Raw genomic sequence first — 18,716 nt, forward strand, 5'->3', positions numbered from 1 at the left:
TATATATATATATATATATATATATATATATATATATATATATGCGTGTACACACACACTGTCCAACAATATCTAATGGACTTTTAATGAATTTTTTTTTTGTTTTTAATAGATTTTTGATAACTCATAAAAATATCATATATTTAATTATTCTAAATGAGAGGAAAATGAAAACACAAATTTATAGTGATTTCTGTGTGTGTGTTTCTGGTTGGCAATATAATTGGACTCTAAATGTATTTTAAGGATGAACACAACCACAATACAACTGTTAATGGAGGTGGCAAGAAAACAGGACGTCAAAATGGTAGGAGAAGAAAAGACAATCACATCAGTGGTTGCAGCTGAATGCTACAAGATCACTGGAAAGGAAAGACAGATATGTAAAGCATGTTCATTAAATTAGCCTCACCGGTGGTCAGTTGAAAGAAACATTTGAAATTATACACCCCCGCCACACAAAATTGAAGAAAATTCAGGCAAAATACATGAAAATAAGTCGATTTAACCAACATTTTCATAATCCTGAGGAAGATGTTCGTTCAGAATTTTAATGAGAAATATAAAAACTAAAAACAGGCAGCAACAAGCTGACTAAAACCACATCACAGGAGATGAACAGTAATTTAACCAAGAGCCATGTTAGTCCCAACATCTCCGGTGTAAAATTCACCATGGTATAATGGAAATTTCCATAGTTCTTTAAAAATATACACATATATATATATACATATATATATAACCATAAATCCAGAGGAAGTTCAAACACAGAAAAATCATTGTACTGATGAATTCGTTATTGAAAGCTCAAAGCAATTATAATTCGATTTTAAACTGATTCCTCTCAAACTATTCAAACAGCTCATGTGGACTAGCTGAGTAACGATGATAGAGTAATTAACGAAAGAAATTAGTTTGACAGGAAGCTAACGTGATGCTAAGATGACAAAAACCGAAGTACGAATGATGCAAAAGTATAACCAACAACATTGAACTAGTGTGTAATCTCACCGGACCTTAACCATGATGCAAATTTCAGAGGATTATAAAACGGTTAAGATGAAACTAAGTTACATGCCATAGCAACACAACCAACAACCACAATTTCATAACCTAATTCTGTAATAAATAAAAATAAATTCAGTTTTGGATGGAGGGAGAACTATTAGGAGGCTCACTTCAAAATATTGCTACAATGCTGTGTGGAGGACATAATGAGTCTCAATATTATTTAACAAGCTGTATCTTATGAGGTACTCAGCAAGATGAAGCAGAAAGATGAGAGCCAGGGAAAGGAGAAAGGAATGAACAAAACAAAACCTACAATTTAAAAGGGAAAAAAAAAACCAGCCTATTTAATAATTGGAAATTATAAATCATTGAACCATGGTAACTTAAACGTTGCATGCTGTTGATACCACCACCATTGTCAACTTCTAAAAATTGAAAGCAGGCCTTGTGTTGAGTGAGCCCTGCTATGAAGATAAGCGAGATCAATTCTCCTAGCTGGAAATAGGTGGATGATAATCAGGCTCAGTAACAACTCACAGTGACGGATCTCTTGTCACGATTCTTAGCACGAGCTTTGGTACGTTTTTTCTCCACCGATATATTGTAGTAGTTCTGAAATATATAAACAATATTTGTCAGAGTGTGGGGAAAAACATTTAAGTTTGATGGATCAGTTTATTATAATCTACTTTCAAGTGCAACATCAAAATTCTATTTATAAATAGAACATAGTGGAGAATTAGATCTTTATTTGGTTACATTAAACTTCCTGCCATCAAGTCAAATAACCTTCATTAGAAGAATATGTCAATTAGGGTCAGAAGAGGTTCCTTTCAAAGAAGATTAGGATGGGTGGATAGAGGTTGAGTACAATGGTATTCTCCCATTAGCTTCTCAAGGCCACCAGGTTGTTTGAAAGTTAATACTGCAAGAAAATGGAGTATTTCTTAATTAATGCATATTTACAGGAACATGGCTTTTGAATCTTGGCCTGCTGGATGAAAGCTTGTCTAGTGATAATGATGAAACAGCTACCACCATCACCTCAATGACAAACTGCATCCTTCCTGTCTTCTCTTTCATTACATAAATAATTATTCTTTCTTTTCTGAACCAACAAGATGAGTACCACTGCTATTTTTCCTACTGTAACCTTTTCACCAATCTTTCATTTTAAGAACTGCAACCATTGTTCAGTTTTCCTACAGATATTGACCAACAGAAACTCAAGCAGAATAAACACAATAGTGTGAATTTGCTATGCCATACATACAAATATTTCGAAGGAGATTAGCCACCCAGAGCTTAAATATCTAGTCCAGATTTTAGCAGCAGACACTGAATTGCAGTTATTCAGGTTGGATATCAACTGCAACAAACTTGTATTAAGAAACAATAGCCACAAGGCAGTAATTAGTTAAATGTACAAATCTTGCAGCCAGGTGCACAACATTTAATAAACTTACCCGTTCTCCCTTCGTCATTTTCTTTGGTCTAAGATTGAAGCCATCTAGTTCAAGTAAAGGAGCACCAAGGTCAAAGACATCCCTCAACAAATAGTTGGCCTGAAAGAAGAGACAAAATTATGAAATAATAAAAATTTTTTTTTAAAAACCCAAAAAACAAAAGATCTTTATAATTGGCAGAAACAGTTGACACTGTTAACTTAGAACAGAGTCGTCTTTATACAAAGAAAATCGACAAATGAATAAAGGAACAAATCAAATATATTATAAACATCAAGGCAGAAGTAAATTTTAAAATTTTCAAGTGTAATGGTGTTAATTATAAATAAAATCATTAACCCTTTCGTTGCTAGCGTTCGAAGACTTTACTTTAGTAAAGGACTCAATACATTGGAAATGTGTAATGTTTATTCTTTTAACAATGTAAAATGTTTCATTGCATATCCCATCTCAACTTAACTAATTTAAGCTCTACACACGTTAGACGAGATTGAACAATTTATAATTTGATAGAAATTTTACTTCGTAAGGGGAGATAACTCCTTAGTAGTAAAAACAAGTCAAGTTAAACCCAATTAAATAAAGGAAAATAGAACGAGTACCACACTGGATGGGGTCGATATAATTGACTAAGGTTTTAAACCACCAACATAAATATGGTAAGACGACTGAAATCAGTGAAGGAATAAAAAGCATTCACACCATACATACACCTAAATACACACGGGAGGTAGTAAAGTAGGAATTACGTTGTGTAAATGAGGTGAAGGGCTTAAAATTGTTGAATTTACCTGAAAATGTTGAGGAGTACCCGACCCAAGAACTTGACAGAAGCTATCGTACTGTTTCTTCCTCGCCCAGCTGTCTAGGTAAAGGCACTCTGGTCCAAATTTGATCATGTCAGCAGGACTCTCCAAATCCTACAATAATAGATACACAAACATACATATTAAAACATTACAATAATATATACATAAGAGATATTTGATGACATCACTGAAATAATGGGTACATCAGTTGATAGCTAAAACAAAAGTGCATAAATGAACAGGGCTAAAACATGGAGGAGATCGATTGGCACAACTAAAGCACAGGACACATTAGTTGACATGATTAAAATACATTCTTATCTACTTTAAAATAGGGCAGTGTATAATAAAGAAATTCCATCACATGCACAGAGCTCCTACCTCTGCTGGTGACAAAGGGCCTCTCGCTCAGAGTAAAAGGTAGACTGCATGATGCCTGTGTATGAACAGCCATGCACAATTTGAATGTCTCTAACTTATCAATACCAAAAGGAAGATTAAAAAGAAATCAATGTAAGCAAGACAACAGTTTATCAATGGCCCTGCTCGATCTGTAGAAAAGGCGTAGGTAGAAACTCTATAAGATGTACCCAGTGCAAGCTATGGACACATAAGAGTTGCAGCAATATCAAAGGAAGACTAACTGGGAAGATAGTTTTTGTATGTAGCAGATGGAACAATAAACACTGGAAATGTGCAGAGAACAACTGTCACATTCCAGGGAGAAAAACTAGAAGTAGTTAGCAGCTTCCTTTACCTAGGTGACCAAGTCAGTAGCAGGGGTGGATGCTCTGAAAGTGTAGCTGCTAGAATAAGAATAGCCTGGGCAAAGTTCAGAGAGCTCCTACCTCTGCTGGTGACAAAGGGCCTCTCGCTCAGAGTAAAAGGTAGACTGCATGATGCCTGTGTATGAACAGCCATGCTACATGGCAGTGAAACATGGGCCGTGACTGCTGAGGATATGCGAAGCCAGTATGCTCCGCTGGATGTGTATGTGGTGCGAATGGATGAGGACAGCTGTGTGAAAAAGTATCACACCCTAGCAGTCGAAGGAATCTGTGAAAGAGGTAGACCCAGGAAGACCTGGGATGAAGTGGTGATGCACGACCTTCGAACATTGGGCCTCACCAAGGCAATGACTAATGACTGAGACCTTTGGATATGCTGTGCTTGAGAAGACCCGGCAAGCCAAGTGAGACCATAACCTGTGGCCATGCCAGCGGTGTAACCAGCCTACTTATGTGTACCTTTCTTTCATTGGACATTAAACTTTGCTTGCGAAGACCTGTTGAGGCAAGCGAAATCACAATCAAAATCAAATTTGCTTACGTAGTCGATGACAGCACCGCCTGACTGGCACCCGTGCCAGTGGAACGTTAAAGCACAATCCGAGCGTGATCGTTGCCAGGGCCACTGACTAGCCCCTGTGCCGGTGGCACTTAAAAAGCGCCATTCGAACGTGATCGTTACCAGCATTGCCTTACTGGCACGTATAAAACAACATTCGAGCGAGGTCGTTGCCAGTGCCACTGGACTGGCTCCTGTGCAGGTAGCACAAAAAACACCATTTGAGCGTGGTTGTCTACAATACCACTTGACTGGCCCTTGTGCTGGTGGCACATAAAAAGCACCCACTACACTCTCAGAGTGGTTGGCATTAGGAAGGTCATCCAGCTGTAGAAACTCTGCCAAATCAGATTGGAGCCTGGTGCAGCCATCTGGCTCACCAGTCTTCAGTCAAACCGTCCAACCCATGCCAGCATGGAAAGCAGACGTTAAACGATGATGATGATGATGACAGAGTGTGTAGAGAGGCTAAAGCAGAGGTAACATGATGCAAGCTGTGAAAAACTAGAACAACTAGGTATAAGAGGAATCAGGTGTTGTGCAATGCTATCACCAGTCCCACTCATATGCTGTGTAGACTGCACTGCTATGGAGATGTAATGCATATAGATGATGGCAGCTGGGTAAAGAAGTGCCAAGAGATTCAAATGGAAGGGAGATGTGGGAGAACAACTAAGAAAGACATGGCAGAAGTGGTGAAAGCTAATTTTAGGATGTCATATTTCACAAAAGAGATGACAATAGAATGCAAAAAGTTACATTGTAATGAACAGTAATAACAATACGAACCTCTATAAACTTCAATATCCCTCTGAAGGTAGATCTTTGCTGCCGCCGATCCTTTTTGGCACGATGTTTACTGCCATCAGTAGCCAGCTGTTTTAACATCTCACACAAACTTACAATATCATCACCTTCAAATTCCTAATGAGACACAAAAAAAAAAAAAAAAAAAAAAAAAAAAAAAAAGCATTTCAATAATCTTTAAAATAGGTCTGAAGCTACTAATTTTAGAGAAGTGACAAAGGAGTTTAGTCGAGTGGCTGGTACTTATTTCATTGGGAACAGAAGAATGAATGACCAAGCTGACAGCAATGTTTGAACTCAGCATTAAGCAAGATATTTAGACCAGCACTCAACTGTCTTTAATGACTTCTTGCATTTTCACATTTTATAGAGGAGGGGTATATTGTTTGTACTTATTTTATCAGCTTTAGGATAAAAAGCAAAAATGATCAAAACAAGACTTTAACGTTAAAACAGAAAGAAACTGATATACTGACAGCTACTCTTCCAAGGTTGTTAAAATATGCATCAATCAAGTATAAGGTTGATCTAGTAAAGTACATCCACCCCTAAAAGCATGTGGCTTTATCCTTATGTTAGAAATCATTTTCATTAATATTTAAAATATTGGCTTGAGAATGTATGTTGTTCATGGTTTTCTTAACATCATTAGAGACTTATTAAGCAAAATAATTTTTACTTTAATTGACTGTCAAATGATGGCCTGTAGATCTCTTAGATTATAACAAAGGATGGGAGTATAGATGAAAAACCAAACACTTGTACAGGACTAGTACTTAGATCTTCAATCACAGAGCAATGATATGCAAAGTTGACAAAAGGATTAAAACTTAATACAGCGAAGCAAAACTAGATGTTGTACAGAATTTAGTGTAATATCCTATCAATACAACCAATAATATTTCATTTTTACATTTACATAATTTGTTGAGAACAAAGGATGGAACTCAATCTCCTGAATTAAGCAGATTATAGGAACTTATTTAACTGACCAAAGCAAGATTTAAAGTCTGAACACAGGTTAGATATGGAAAGGCAGTTAGTTCAATGTAGCAGTTTGGGAAATATAGTGAGAGAGGGAAAGAGAGAGATAAAGGGTAAGTATATTTACCTGATCAATACCTCGCTGTAATTCATACATCAGTGCAATAGTTTCTCCTGCCACAATTCTTAGTTCCACATCTGGACTCTCTAACATACTTATTATATTACCCAAATGGCTGCAAGAAACAAGAAAAAAAAAAAAAATGATAATAATAATAGTGTGTGTACACTCCCTAATTCTGTTTGCCATGTACAAGATGATCTAATTTTAAAATTCCAGAAATATAATTTTACAGTCAACAACATAAAAATATACATATTAAAATTAAAAAAAAACAAAAAACAACCTAAACATAACTTTTTCAGATGGGACTCTTACAACTGTTGTGATATCATCATCAGTATCTAGACAGTTAGACAAGGGCCGACAAGTTGAAGGATTGTGGGTCATGTACCAATGTCTTCTTTGTGATGGGTTCCATGGATGGATGCTTTTCCTAATGCCAACCACGAATGTGATGGCTAAAAGGTTCATCATCACATGCTACATCAAAGATTTGGAGGGAACCAGATCATACAGCAAACTGTTTTCTTGCCTCATGAAAAATCAATAAGCACAAGTTTGGCCGTATGGTTAAGTTTGCTTCATAACTGCGTGGTTTTGGGTTTGATTTCACAGCATGGCACCTGAGGAAATGTTTTCTATTAAAGCCTTAGACTGACCATTGCCCTGTGATTGAAATTTGGTAGATTTGCTGTTTTTCAATATTAGCATGGCTTAAATGAATATATTATTGAGACAGTGTTTTACAGCTGGATGTCTCTCCTGTCAGTGACCTTTACCTGTTTTTCAGGTAAAGGTCATATTTAACACATCTTCAAAAGTACAAAACAAGGAAACATTTTGTTGACAGAGAAGTGACAACAACACTGCTATAGTAGAAAATTTAGGGTGTTGCACAGTGGAACTGAACCTGAAAGCATATAGTTGCAAAGCCAACTTCTTAACCAAACCACACAGCCATGCTACACACACACATACACACACATGTAATTTGAAAATTGCATTTTGCCATTCAACAATCATTCTTATCAACTGCAACAAAAATATGTGTTTCTAATGCTAGTTAAGATACAGAGATTAGATGAGAGTTGTTTGAAAACAGAGTGATTCAGCAGATCTACCAGAAAAAGTATGTTGCTACAAGTCACAAAAGAGACACAAGGAGCCAAACCACCACCAGTGCAGTAAACAGGTAAGTGATGTTAAACTTGTTTCTTATTTTTTACTCCTCTTGTCCTACATGTTCGTAAAAAATCTTTTGTGGTATTTTAGACCTCATTGTTTTAACGTCCACTTTTCCATGCTTGAATAGGTCAGAATTTGATGAGGCAGATTTTCTACAAATACGTGCCCTTCCTGTCACCAAACTTCACTCATATTTTCCCATGGCCAGACATGTTTTTCACAGAAGACTAGAAACAAATGACACTCATTTATAACCATTAAGCTATATCAAAACAAAGACACACACACATAACAGACTTCTTGAAGCTTCTGTCTACCAAATTCATTCACAACAATATGGTTGGCTCTAGGCTACATTAGAAGACATCTGCCCAAGGTGCCACACAATGGGATTGAATCTGAAACAACATGGATAGGAAGCAATTTTTTCACCCACACAGCTATGCCTGTCCTGATGTGCAGGATATATGTTATTATGACAAACAGCACATCAAATACTAAAGGAAGAATCCACAATTTTAACTTCTAATTTGGTGTTCATACAATCAGCTTACTCAATCTAATTCTGACTGATCAAATGAAATAAATTGGTATTTCAAGTAGACCAACCTATCTTTAAGTGTGGGGCATGGTGTCCAAAAATCATGGGACTCCAACAGTGAGGAAATGTGTGAGTGAACATGCATATGTGATTTTGTAAATAGTTATCAGACAAACCTGTCAACCATTTCTGCTATGTAGCTGTTGGGTGCAATTGATAGTAGTAAAGTCCAAGCTGACAAAGCACTAGAATAGAGACTAGAGAAAGGATCATTTTGGTTGGTGTTGGCCTTCTGGTTCTTCAGGTAAGATTCTTTGAATACTTGTTCCAGTGAACCCATTATTTTACGCATCATCTGAAAGAAATGGATAATTTTATTAAAATATTAAATCAAATACAGACTCTTGGTAAAACTGCAGTCATCATCATCATCAATTATGAACTAGCGCACTCCAGCTAATATGAATCTAAAGACAGTTAAAATAGACAAGGAATATAATATTGGTTTCAAATTTTGGCAAAAGGCCAGCAATTTTGGGGGGAGGGGCTAAGTTGATCACACTGACCCCAGTGTTCAACTGGTACTTAATTTATCAACCTTGAAAAGATGAAAGGCAAAGTCAACCTTGGTGGATTTTGAACTCAAAATGTAAAGACAGACGAAATAGTGATAAGCATTTTGCCTGGCGTGAAAGTGCTTCTGCCAGCTCACTGCCTTTACAAGGAGTATAATATTAAAACTGGAAAATTGCTTCTTTGTAGATGAAGGATTAAATTTGTTTGTTACAAATATAGCAAGGGCTGATATTCTACAATAGATAAATATTAGTATCGCCACTTTTATATCTGCCCTTTTTCCATGCTAGCATTGATGAGACAGTACTCTACAGCTGGATACTCTTCCTGATGCCAACCATTGTTTTTAAGTACATAACTTATTCTCCTGGTCTTCACAATAATTATAACAATAAAGGTGCAGGCATGCCTCTGTGATTAGGCAGCTTGCTTCTCAACTACAGTTTCGGGTGCATTCCTACTGCATGGCAGTTTGGATAAGTGTCATCTACTATAGACTAAGACTAACTAAAGACTTGTGAGTGAATGTGTAGATGCAAGCTGTAAGAAACTCGTTGCATTTGTCTTTGTTTCGACATCACGTTAGTTGTAAAGGAGCATCACTGTCATATAAACAGTGCTGTTAGTTTCCAAGCTTCAGTGAAAATCTCTGGCTTTACAGAAATATCACCTTGAAAGGAAACATGTAATGGTTGGCAACAGGAAGGGCATCCAGTCATAGTATACTCACCCCAGTAAATAATTCCGTCTGACTCATGCAAACATAATGATGATGATAACTTATAAAATATCAAAATTCTGAGGGGTAAAACATTTACGTCTTGTAGGCCTAATGACAAAATAAGTAGGTAACCACCAAAATTTTGTGATCTGATAATGATTGTGCTACTGCTTATAAAGATATGTTGGTTTATGTATTTAGTTGCTTCACGGAGTTCTATTTTACTGTAGACGACCTACACATTGCATTTCTGATTTCAGTAGGAAAATAAAGAGAGTAAACTTAAGTAAACAGATAGATTAACATCATGCTGTAAATATCTGTATTTCCAAGATAACAAAAATTAAGTTGAGATAAAACAATTTTTTAAAATTGTTATTTGTCCAACAGTTTTTCCAGTGATGAAAACATCACTGACCAGGCAATGCAAATGAAAAAGAAATTAAGTATAAACTGTTTAACCCTTTAGCATTTAAGCTGGCCATATCCAGCTGAAATATTCTACCGGTTTTTTGTTCAAACTGGCCAGATATAGCCTCTCACATCTATTCTACAATATCATTCTAAAAATATACAATTGCATCAACAAAATCTCAAACTTACGAGGTAATACTTGATTAATTCAAAATAATGTTTATAAATAAGCATTACGTTTGAAAAAAATAAGCTGAATGCTAAAGGGTTAAAACAAGATAAGCAAAAATGAGCTACTTTCCAAGTAAATTTACATGTAGAGTGTTTTTTAACATCCATAGTTATTGTATATAGGAATTAAATTTTTAGTTAATTATTCATTTTTGGGGAGAGTGGGGCATGACTTTATGGTTAGATTCATGATCATAAGATTGTAGCTTTGATTCCTGGACTGGATGATGTGTTGTGTTGTGTTCTTGAGCAAAACACTTCATTTCATGTTGCGCCAGTCCACTCAGCAGGTAAAAATGAGTCATCCTGCAACAGATCAGTGTCCTATCCAGGGAGGAAACTATATAGGCCAGGGAAACTGGCCCTATACTCCTTATGGAGAAATGTGGACTAATCTTTATGCATTATTATTTTATACTGTTAATTTTTACGTTATTTCATTGCAATTTTTCTCTTGTTGCATTGTATTTTAATTAAAATTTTATATCATAATAAAAAAATAATCACTGTAAGCATCAAAATGGCTGTGTAGTTAAGAAGCTTATTTTGCAATCACATGGTTTTGGGATTCAGTCCCACTGTGCAGCATCTTGGGTAAGTGTCTTCTGCTATAGCTTCAAGCCAACCAATGCCTTATGAGTGAATTTGATAGATGAAATTGTGTGGAAGATTGTCATATATATATATATATATATGTGTGTGTCTCTTTGTACTTACCCACCCCACCAGAACTTCTCCAGCAAAAGAGACCAACAGAATAAAGACCCAATTTGAAAAAAATAAATACTAGGATTAATTTGCTTGACTAGGCCTTCATGGTGGTACCCCAGCAAGGCTGCAGTCCAAGGACTGAACTCAATAAAAGATATATACAGGATGGACCAGAGCAAATTCTGTAGTTTTAATTTAAGTATCAATTCTCCATACTTTTACAGTTCAGTCTTTCCCACTGTTTTTTTTATTATGGAAAACAAAACAAAAACAAAAGCCACCAATGTTATCAGTACTTTAAATACAACACTTCCTCTGTTATGTCTCAATGCTGTGCTGCTTATGTCTGATAGACGTAACTCTCTAAAGGGCACTGAAACTAGTTCCAATTTTCCATGCTTCACTTCTTTATAACTATACATTGTAAGTATCATCACAAGCTGTTATATTACCCAGCATGCACCAGTCATTCATGTCTCCATTGAATGAAACACTTGATACTGTTAACCACAAGTATTTATTTAAAGATGTTGCTATCACTAAGATATATCCGTACTGATACCAGGTATCCTATTTACTATGTGAATACATGCATGCACGCGCACACACACATTTCTGCTTATATAAATAATGGCAACGACCTTGCTTATATACAGTGGTATCTAACTGATTATAATATTGCACACATAATTATATGGATATGCAAATCATAGTACCATGCACTCACAATATCGTGTGGTACCTACTTACAGCTAGGAGGACTGGGCTGTTGATTGTCATGTGTCTTGGTCGTGGATACAGTCAAGTAGTAGAGGCAGGATTTGACCTCAATCCTTGCGGACAGTTACCCAATACCCTGACTTGATTCACCTGTGGCCGCCTGTGCAAGAAACGGAGAGTAAATAAAACCAAAAGCCCTTACCAACACATCACGGCAAGCGACAAAGCTACATATGGATAAGGTATCGGCACACTGTAGAGAGAAACGAAATTGAAGAGTATTAGTTGTGTAATGGACACAAAATAGAACGTCTCTAAAGTAAGCTGCTGTAAATAGGACTATAATTCTCCACACTATTAACCTTAAATTTGAAGATGAAATTCTAAAAAAACATTTATATATTTCTCAAAGTTAAACCTACCCAAGAATGCCTAGAACATAAGGTACCTCATTTATAACACCTAGTGTCTATGAGGTACCTAAATGTCAGAATAGAAAAACATTGGAAAGCCCTCATGAAGAGAAATATTTCTTCAATTCTTTTACAGAGGGATTTTAAAAAATGCAACAATAAAAGCTATTATTAGATGATAATTCTAAAGTGTAAAGAACACTAACTACAGGGTTATGAGAAGTTTTGGCCAAACCTATAACTTTAATAATAGTAATAATTTTTTTTTTTTTTTTAAACCTGGGAATCTAAAATTTTTTCCAAATTTGTGGAAGTTATCCAGGTTGATAAAATATTTAAAACAAAAAAGTGGCAAACTTGATCCTATCAACAGCAACATAAGTCAATGACCAAGTCCAGTTACTTATTAGTAGACACTATAATGGTGGGAATAGCACAAAGTAAATAGCAGCAACACTAAGCAGTGATAAGTGTTTTGATTGTGTGCAGTATTTGAGCCATAAAAGAAGCACTAATAGTGTAGACATGATGTAGAATTTAGTGAACAACACTACAAAGTAAGACAACAGAATTAATGACAAGAAAAAAATCAGTATGGCCATTGCTTATCTACAGAGTGGTACCCAGCTAATTATAATACTGCACTCACAATATTGTGTAGTACATACTTACAGCTAGGTGGATTGAACTGTTGACAATCATGTGTCTTGGTTATGGATATAATGGAGTAGTAGAGACAGGATTTGATTTCAATCCCTTTGGACAGATATCCAATACCCTGACTCAAGCCTCCTGTGTCTACAGTGTTTGCACTGCTTAGTGGCAAGATGTAGCTGTACCTAAGACATGGTCAACAGATTCAAGATTTTTCAGGTGTCAAAATCATCCTATAATTAATGGTTACCTTTTGACGAGCTTTTACAGAGCTGGCATGGTCATTTAGCAGGTGCATCAACGTCTCTCGCACATCTTCAAACAAGTCTTTGCTGTCTTCTCCAAGCTGGACAAAAAGTTGACCCACACAATGGGCAGCCAGTACCTGTTCCTCACATTTGCCCTTCTTCAAGAGACGTAACAGACTCTCTACAATTGTGAATTTGCTGGGGAGAGAAAGAGAAAGAAAGAGATAAATTTCTGGGATTAAGTCTGATCCTGATAGTTTTAAAGAATTCAATAAATACTTCTTTAACCTCATATTGGTGATAGTGGTGTCAGTCAAGCTTCCAAATGAATCAAAGAAACAGTGTTTCCAATGGTTTTTCAAATTGCTGACATTATACAATGTTTGCAACCTTTCACAAATATGTCAGTTTTACAGTGATGAAGATTTGAACATAGCTAGAAAAGATACAAGGCATCCTGTCCAATGATTGCTTTCCTAATGCCAACTAGTTTACAGAGTGGACTGGGTGCTACATAAAAAGTACCCAGTCCACTCTATAAAGTGGTTGGTATTAGGAAGGGCATCCAGCTGTAAAAGCCATGCCAAAACAAACCTTGCCTATGCTGGTGCCACGAAAAAACCTGCAGTCCACTCAGTAAAATGGTTGGCATTAGGAAGGACATCTAACCATAAAAAGCATGACAAAACAGACCTCACCAGTGCTGATGCCATATAAAAAGTACCCAGTCCATTCTGTAAAATAATTGACATTAAAAAGGGCATCAAGTAGTAAAAACAATACCAAAACAGATAGTGGAGCTTGATGCAGACCTCTGGCTTGCCAGCTTCTGTCAAACCATCCAACCCATGCCAATATGGAGAACAAACATTAAATGATGACCACCCTGGAATAGTACTATGGTGTATCAACCCCAAAATGAGGAAAGACAAAATTGACTGTGGCAGGACTTGAACTTGGACAGTAGAGAGTTGGAACAACTGCCAATCCACCACTTCATTTTAGTGACAATCAACCAGAGCCCAAACATCAAAGCAAGCTCTATCTTCGTTGGCCTCACTCAAAACGAGCTGCAGTACATTTCATTATATAAAACAAAGTGTAGCATTTCCCAGATCTATATCCAATAAAATTGATTGCAGCAACAAAATAGAAAGAAATGAAAGAGGATCTACTCACACATTCAAGAGAAAGTCACAAATGTATTTGGTGGAAAGAGCTTTGATAAGGTTGTTTAAACAGTTGATACGCGTTTGTTGACTGGAATGTAATCAAAGAAAAAATAGGTTTGAGAAAAGCATTTATAGAAGTAGAGGCACTTAGATTCACTATTATTATTTTATGATAAAATTACATATATTTGTTCTTTTAATGGTTCTATTATGATGCAGTTGTTATGCTAGGAGTTGTTCTTTTATTTCCACAACACCTAGCAGATATCACAGATATAAAAAAAAATTGATTATGGCTAAATTTCAATTAGTGGACATTTTAAAGGCTATTATTTAAACATGTGGATGCTGATACAAAGAATGTTTGTTTTGATCAAGGAGCTGGACTAGTAAGATGGTCATAAATTTAAAAACCTTACTGCTATTGTGTTGTGCATCCAAATAAGACACAGAACCCAAATTTCCAGGCATAAAACAAGTCCCATTACTACTTCAAGAGAGGGGGGACATCCAGCAGTAAAAGTTGTACTCCAACAAATAGTAACTGAACTTTAAGTATGGAGGGGGAAAGAAAATGTAAAATTGCAAAAGAAGCTATGGGCCTTCCTAAGAAGGTGCAATCATAGGCTATAGTACTAGGTTTCAACCCATGATTATGTATGTGATCAATAGTCCAGCATCTTAGCATCCTAGGTATTCTGCTTTTTTGAAAGATAATTCAACATATTCAATATATCTAATGCAGTCTTATATTAATCCTCAAAATTTAAAATCATCTATTGATGAATATAAAAGCAATTCAAACCACATTGTTGTCATCATTTTACTGCCCACTTTTTCATGTTTGCTAGGGTCAGAAGGATTTCACTGATGCAGATCTTTCTATGGCTAGATGCCCTTCCTGTCACGAACTCTCACTCTCAAGTGAAGTAATATTTCTACACAACCAGATGTTTTCATGGAAGATTGGAAATGAATGACACCACTTGCATAGTAGAGAGACTCATTTACAACTATCAAGCAATGTCAAGTCAAGGAGGCACAACCACGCACGCACACACACACAACAGGTTTCTTTGCTTCCATCCTCGAAATCCACTCGTAAGGATTTGGCTGGCCTGAGGCTATAGAGAACACATGCAAAGGAAGTGAACTCAAAACCTTGTGGTTGTGAAGCAAATTTCTTAACCAGTCATATCTGCATCCATATGTATAATGATATTTAATTCTATAATCATACTTCAGCAGTAATCAGTTGCTAATCCTCTACAAAGGTCGTGTAAGACCCTAAATAAAGAGTGATATCATCTGCTTGAAAGTGAGTAGTGTTAGAAGTAACAACAAATTTGGTAAGTGGGCAACATGAACTGAAATCATGTATAAACACAACTTTTGCTAACCTTCCAAAGAGCAAGGGATCAGGAGTGACAAAGTAGGTCTCTAGTAGATTTCGATCTACAGAAGCTATACTAGCAGTTATTGAAGAGGGGAAAAATACTTAAGGTGTTGGGAACAGTCATTAACAGTCAACATCTCTCCATCAACTTTGAGATGTTGGAAGTGTTAGGTTGGTAGTATTTAGCAAATTCAGAAAAGTTGATTATCTTGGGAATATGAGTGTAGTGTATTTTCAAAGACTGAATTGCTTGATAAGGATAAGGGCTACTCTGGAGTATACCATTTGAGTGGGCCCATTAGGTAATGTAGTCCTAGATACACTATATCTCAATGAAAGACAGGATGGTTACAGTTGGAATCCTGGTAAATCAGGACTGACTGCATCCCCACCCCACTTTCACCAGATCAGTAAATCTATGCTTACCTTTTTTCCATGAGTCCGTCAATACATTCTCTCAAGTTGTCCTCAAAATTCTGCTGTACTGTTGACTCATCCACCTCTCCATCAGCATCTAAAACAAACATCTTATTTTTAATGCAATCTAAACACTGTTGGTTTCAAAATATTTTCTCCACATTTCAAAAACGACGCTCAAAAACCTCTATTTCTGTCACAAAATCTGACTGTAGTGAAAATGATTCAAAAGCAGTAAACATTATTAGGAGGAATGAAATTTAAGTGAATCCAGAGACCCAGACTTCAGCAATTAACAGCCAAATCTCCAGCTTCAAAACAGCTTATAATAGACAAAGTAACTCACTAAAGCTTCACTTCATAGATTCTCTAAATCACCTACAAAAATGCTGGCCATTTGAGCCCATGAACATACTGTTGGTCTAGAGTATGGTGGATCTATTTGTGCAGGCAGGTGTATATATATAGACACAAATAACAAACCACTTAGGCTACTCTGTTAAAAGAACACAGAAATATTGGGTCACCCTATAAACAATGCAGTTTTTTTATACTTTTATTTTTCAAAATTAAGATAAACAAAGTTCTTTTTTAATCTAAAATGTACTCTCCGTTTTCTATAATGCTCTTCCACCTATCTGGTAGACTTGCAAGGCCCCTCTTCTAAAATTCACTTGTCCATGATAAAAAATACTCCTCCAGTACTGTTCTGACCTCATCTACAGAATTCATAATTTTTCCATCCAAATGATTTAGAAGACTGCAGAATAAATGATAATCAGATTGGGTAATGTCTGGTAAATATGGTGGGTGAAGCATCGTTTCCCATTCAAACTACTCCAGCCTCTGGAATGTCATCCTCGCTGTATGTGGCTGAGCATTATTCTGATAGAAGAACACCTTATGTCTTCAAATCAAAGATGGTCATTTTTCTTCTAGCGCTGACTTAAGCCACTCAAGTTGCTTGCAGAAGATCTTTGTTATCGTTTGGTTTGGGCTTAGAAGTTCAAAGTGGATTAAACCTTTCATGTCCTTCCAAACAGATAACAACATTTTGCATGGGTGAAGACCTTCTTTAGCTCAGGGTGCCAGTGTTTCTCCTTTCCCTACCCAGTGTCTTCTGTGCTTGACATTTTTATAGAAAACCCATTTCTAGTCACCAGTCACTAATCAGTCCAAAAAATGTTCATTTGTGAGATGTGACAGCAAAGAAGAGCATACATTCACTCTGTAATTAGACTTGGAAAGTTTGTGAGGAACCCATTGACTCAATTTGCTGACTTTTCCGATGACATGCAGGTGTCGATGAATGGTTGAATAACCAAATCCAAGCTTCTCTGCTAGTTCCTCAACAGTTACGATGGGATTTTGTTCCACCAGGGTTTGCAGGACGTCCTTGTCAAGCTCTACAGATCTTCCAGGATGAGGCTCGTCTTCTGGGCTGTAGTTTCCGGCTCGGAATTTCTGGAACCACTGTTGACACTGGCTTAATTGTCTGATCTCTATATACTGCATTAATATTCCTTGCACTTTCCGTTGTAGCCTTTATTGAACTCATAAAGCAAAATATGCCAAATATGCTCCTTTGTCACTTCCATTATGGCTCTGAAGAAATAAGTTAAAATCGAAATGCACTCTTCAACATTTGCACTAAGAATAAGTACAAGGTAAAATAACTACCTGTTTTTAGCAAGTTGATGCAGGTAATTTATCCTGCCCCCCACCCCCTCCGACTTTTAGTTCATACAATTGAAAAAACCATATTATTTATGGGATGATCCAATATATACTTAATCATTTTGCCATAATATTCCTATGACAAATGGAATAAAATAACTTATAATTAAGCTAGTGCTTAGAAAAATCAAGATGAAATTTTAATTTTAAGTTCTTATTTAGATCACTTCAAAACAAGAAGCATGTATTACAGAACCAAAAGGGGTTTCAGGCTGGCTGACATGTTAAAAGCCACCACTGATGCAATGCTTCACAGCTGGATCAGGAGTTAAAACTTTACTACAACTACAGTTATCATGATCAGCTCTCTAGCAGGGCATACAACTCAGCATATGCCAGTCTAAAAAAGACATCTTTCATCACTTTGGATTAATAATACGAAAACCTGTCAACTGTAAAATAAAAAACAAAAATAAAGACACTATGCCCCAATTATGTTCAAATTAACAAAAGAACCTGTCAAACCGCCTTAATAATAATATAAAATAAATAATATAATTTACACAAGTACAAGGTCAATTGATAAGGTCTTAGCCATACTAAACATAATGAAAAGTTTTTAATTGAAAGCTAAGTGATATAGTGAATGATTCCAACACTGATACATAACCTAAACTAATTATATCAACCCTGGAGGAATGAAAGAAAAAACAACAAAAGAGAAATCTCTACTCGGAGCATACACTATGGTACGCTTGCACTAAATGAGGATGCAAAGAAAGAGGTCTGGAGATGCCACTACGATAGATTGCTTAATAAAGAGAATGAATGGGAGGAAGAGAGCCTGCCGTATGTCGACCCAATAGAGGGACCAGCTATCCGAGTTGATAGTACCAGGGTAGATTAAGCAATTAAGAGTATGAAGACCAGGAAAGCCCCCGGCCCATCAGGAATCACTGCAGAGATGCTCAAAATATCTGGCAGTGTTGGCTATAGCCTAGTCACCCGTATTACGAACCAGGTGATACACGAAGGAGTCATACCCAATGACTGGTGTAGCAGCATCATAGTCAACTGCTACAAAGGTAAAGG

General features: G+C 36.4%; 1 protein-coding gene across 3 annotated transcripts in view; it reads right to left on the reverse strand.

Annotated features, from left to right (window-relative positions):
• Window positions 1-113: 113 nt before the first annotated feature.
• LOC106871064 (interferon-related developmental regulator 1) overlaps window positions 114-18,716 on the reverse strand; it is a 41,239-nt gene continuing 22,636 nt past the window's right edge. For all 3 annotated transcript variants that reach the window (XM_052967929.1, XM_014917333.2, XM_052967928.1), the window contains exons 3-12: window positions 15,957-16,044; window positions 14,142-14,222; window positions 12,965-13,160; window positions 11,850-11,900; window positions 8,451-8,629; window positions 6,552-6,660; window positions 5,423-5,557; window positions 3,269-3,397; window positions 2,478-2,576; window positions 114-1,623 (exon numbers count right to left, since the gene is read on the reverse strand). In XM_052967929.1, the coding sequence (XP_052823889.1) occupies window positions 1,534-1,623; window positions 2,478-2,576; window positions 3,269-3,397; window positions 5,423-5,557; window positions 6,552-6,660; window positions 8,451-8,629; window positions 11,850-11,900; window positions 12,965-13,160; window positions 14,142-14,222; window positions 15,957-16,044 (1,157 nt within the window). In that variant the 3' untranslated portion in view covers window positions 114-1,533. The remainder of the gene's footprint in view (window positions 1,624-2,477; window positions 2,577-3,268; window positions 3,398-5,422; window positions 5,558-6,551; window positions 6,661-8,450; window positions 8,630-11,849; window positions 11,901-12,964; window positions 13,161-14,141; window positions 14,223-15,956; window positions 16,045-18,716) is intronic.

Source organism: Octopus bimaculoides, chromosome 5, assembly GCF_001194135.2.
Source record: "Octopus bimaculoides isolate UCB-OBI-ISO-001 chromosome 5, ASM119413v2, whole genome shotgun sequence".
NCBI classification, from domain to species: Eukaryota; Metazoa; Mollusca; class Cephalopoda; order Octopoda; family Octopodidae; genus Octopus; species Octopus bimaculoides.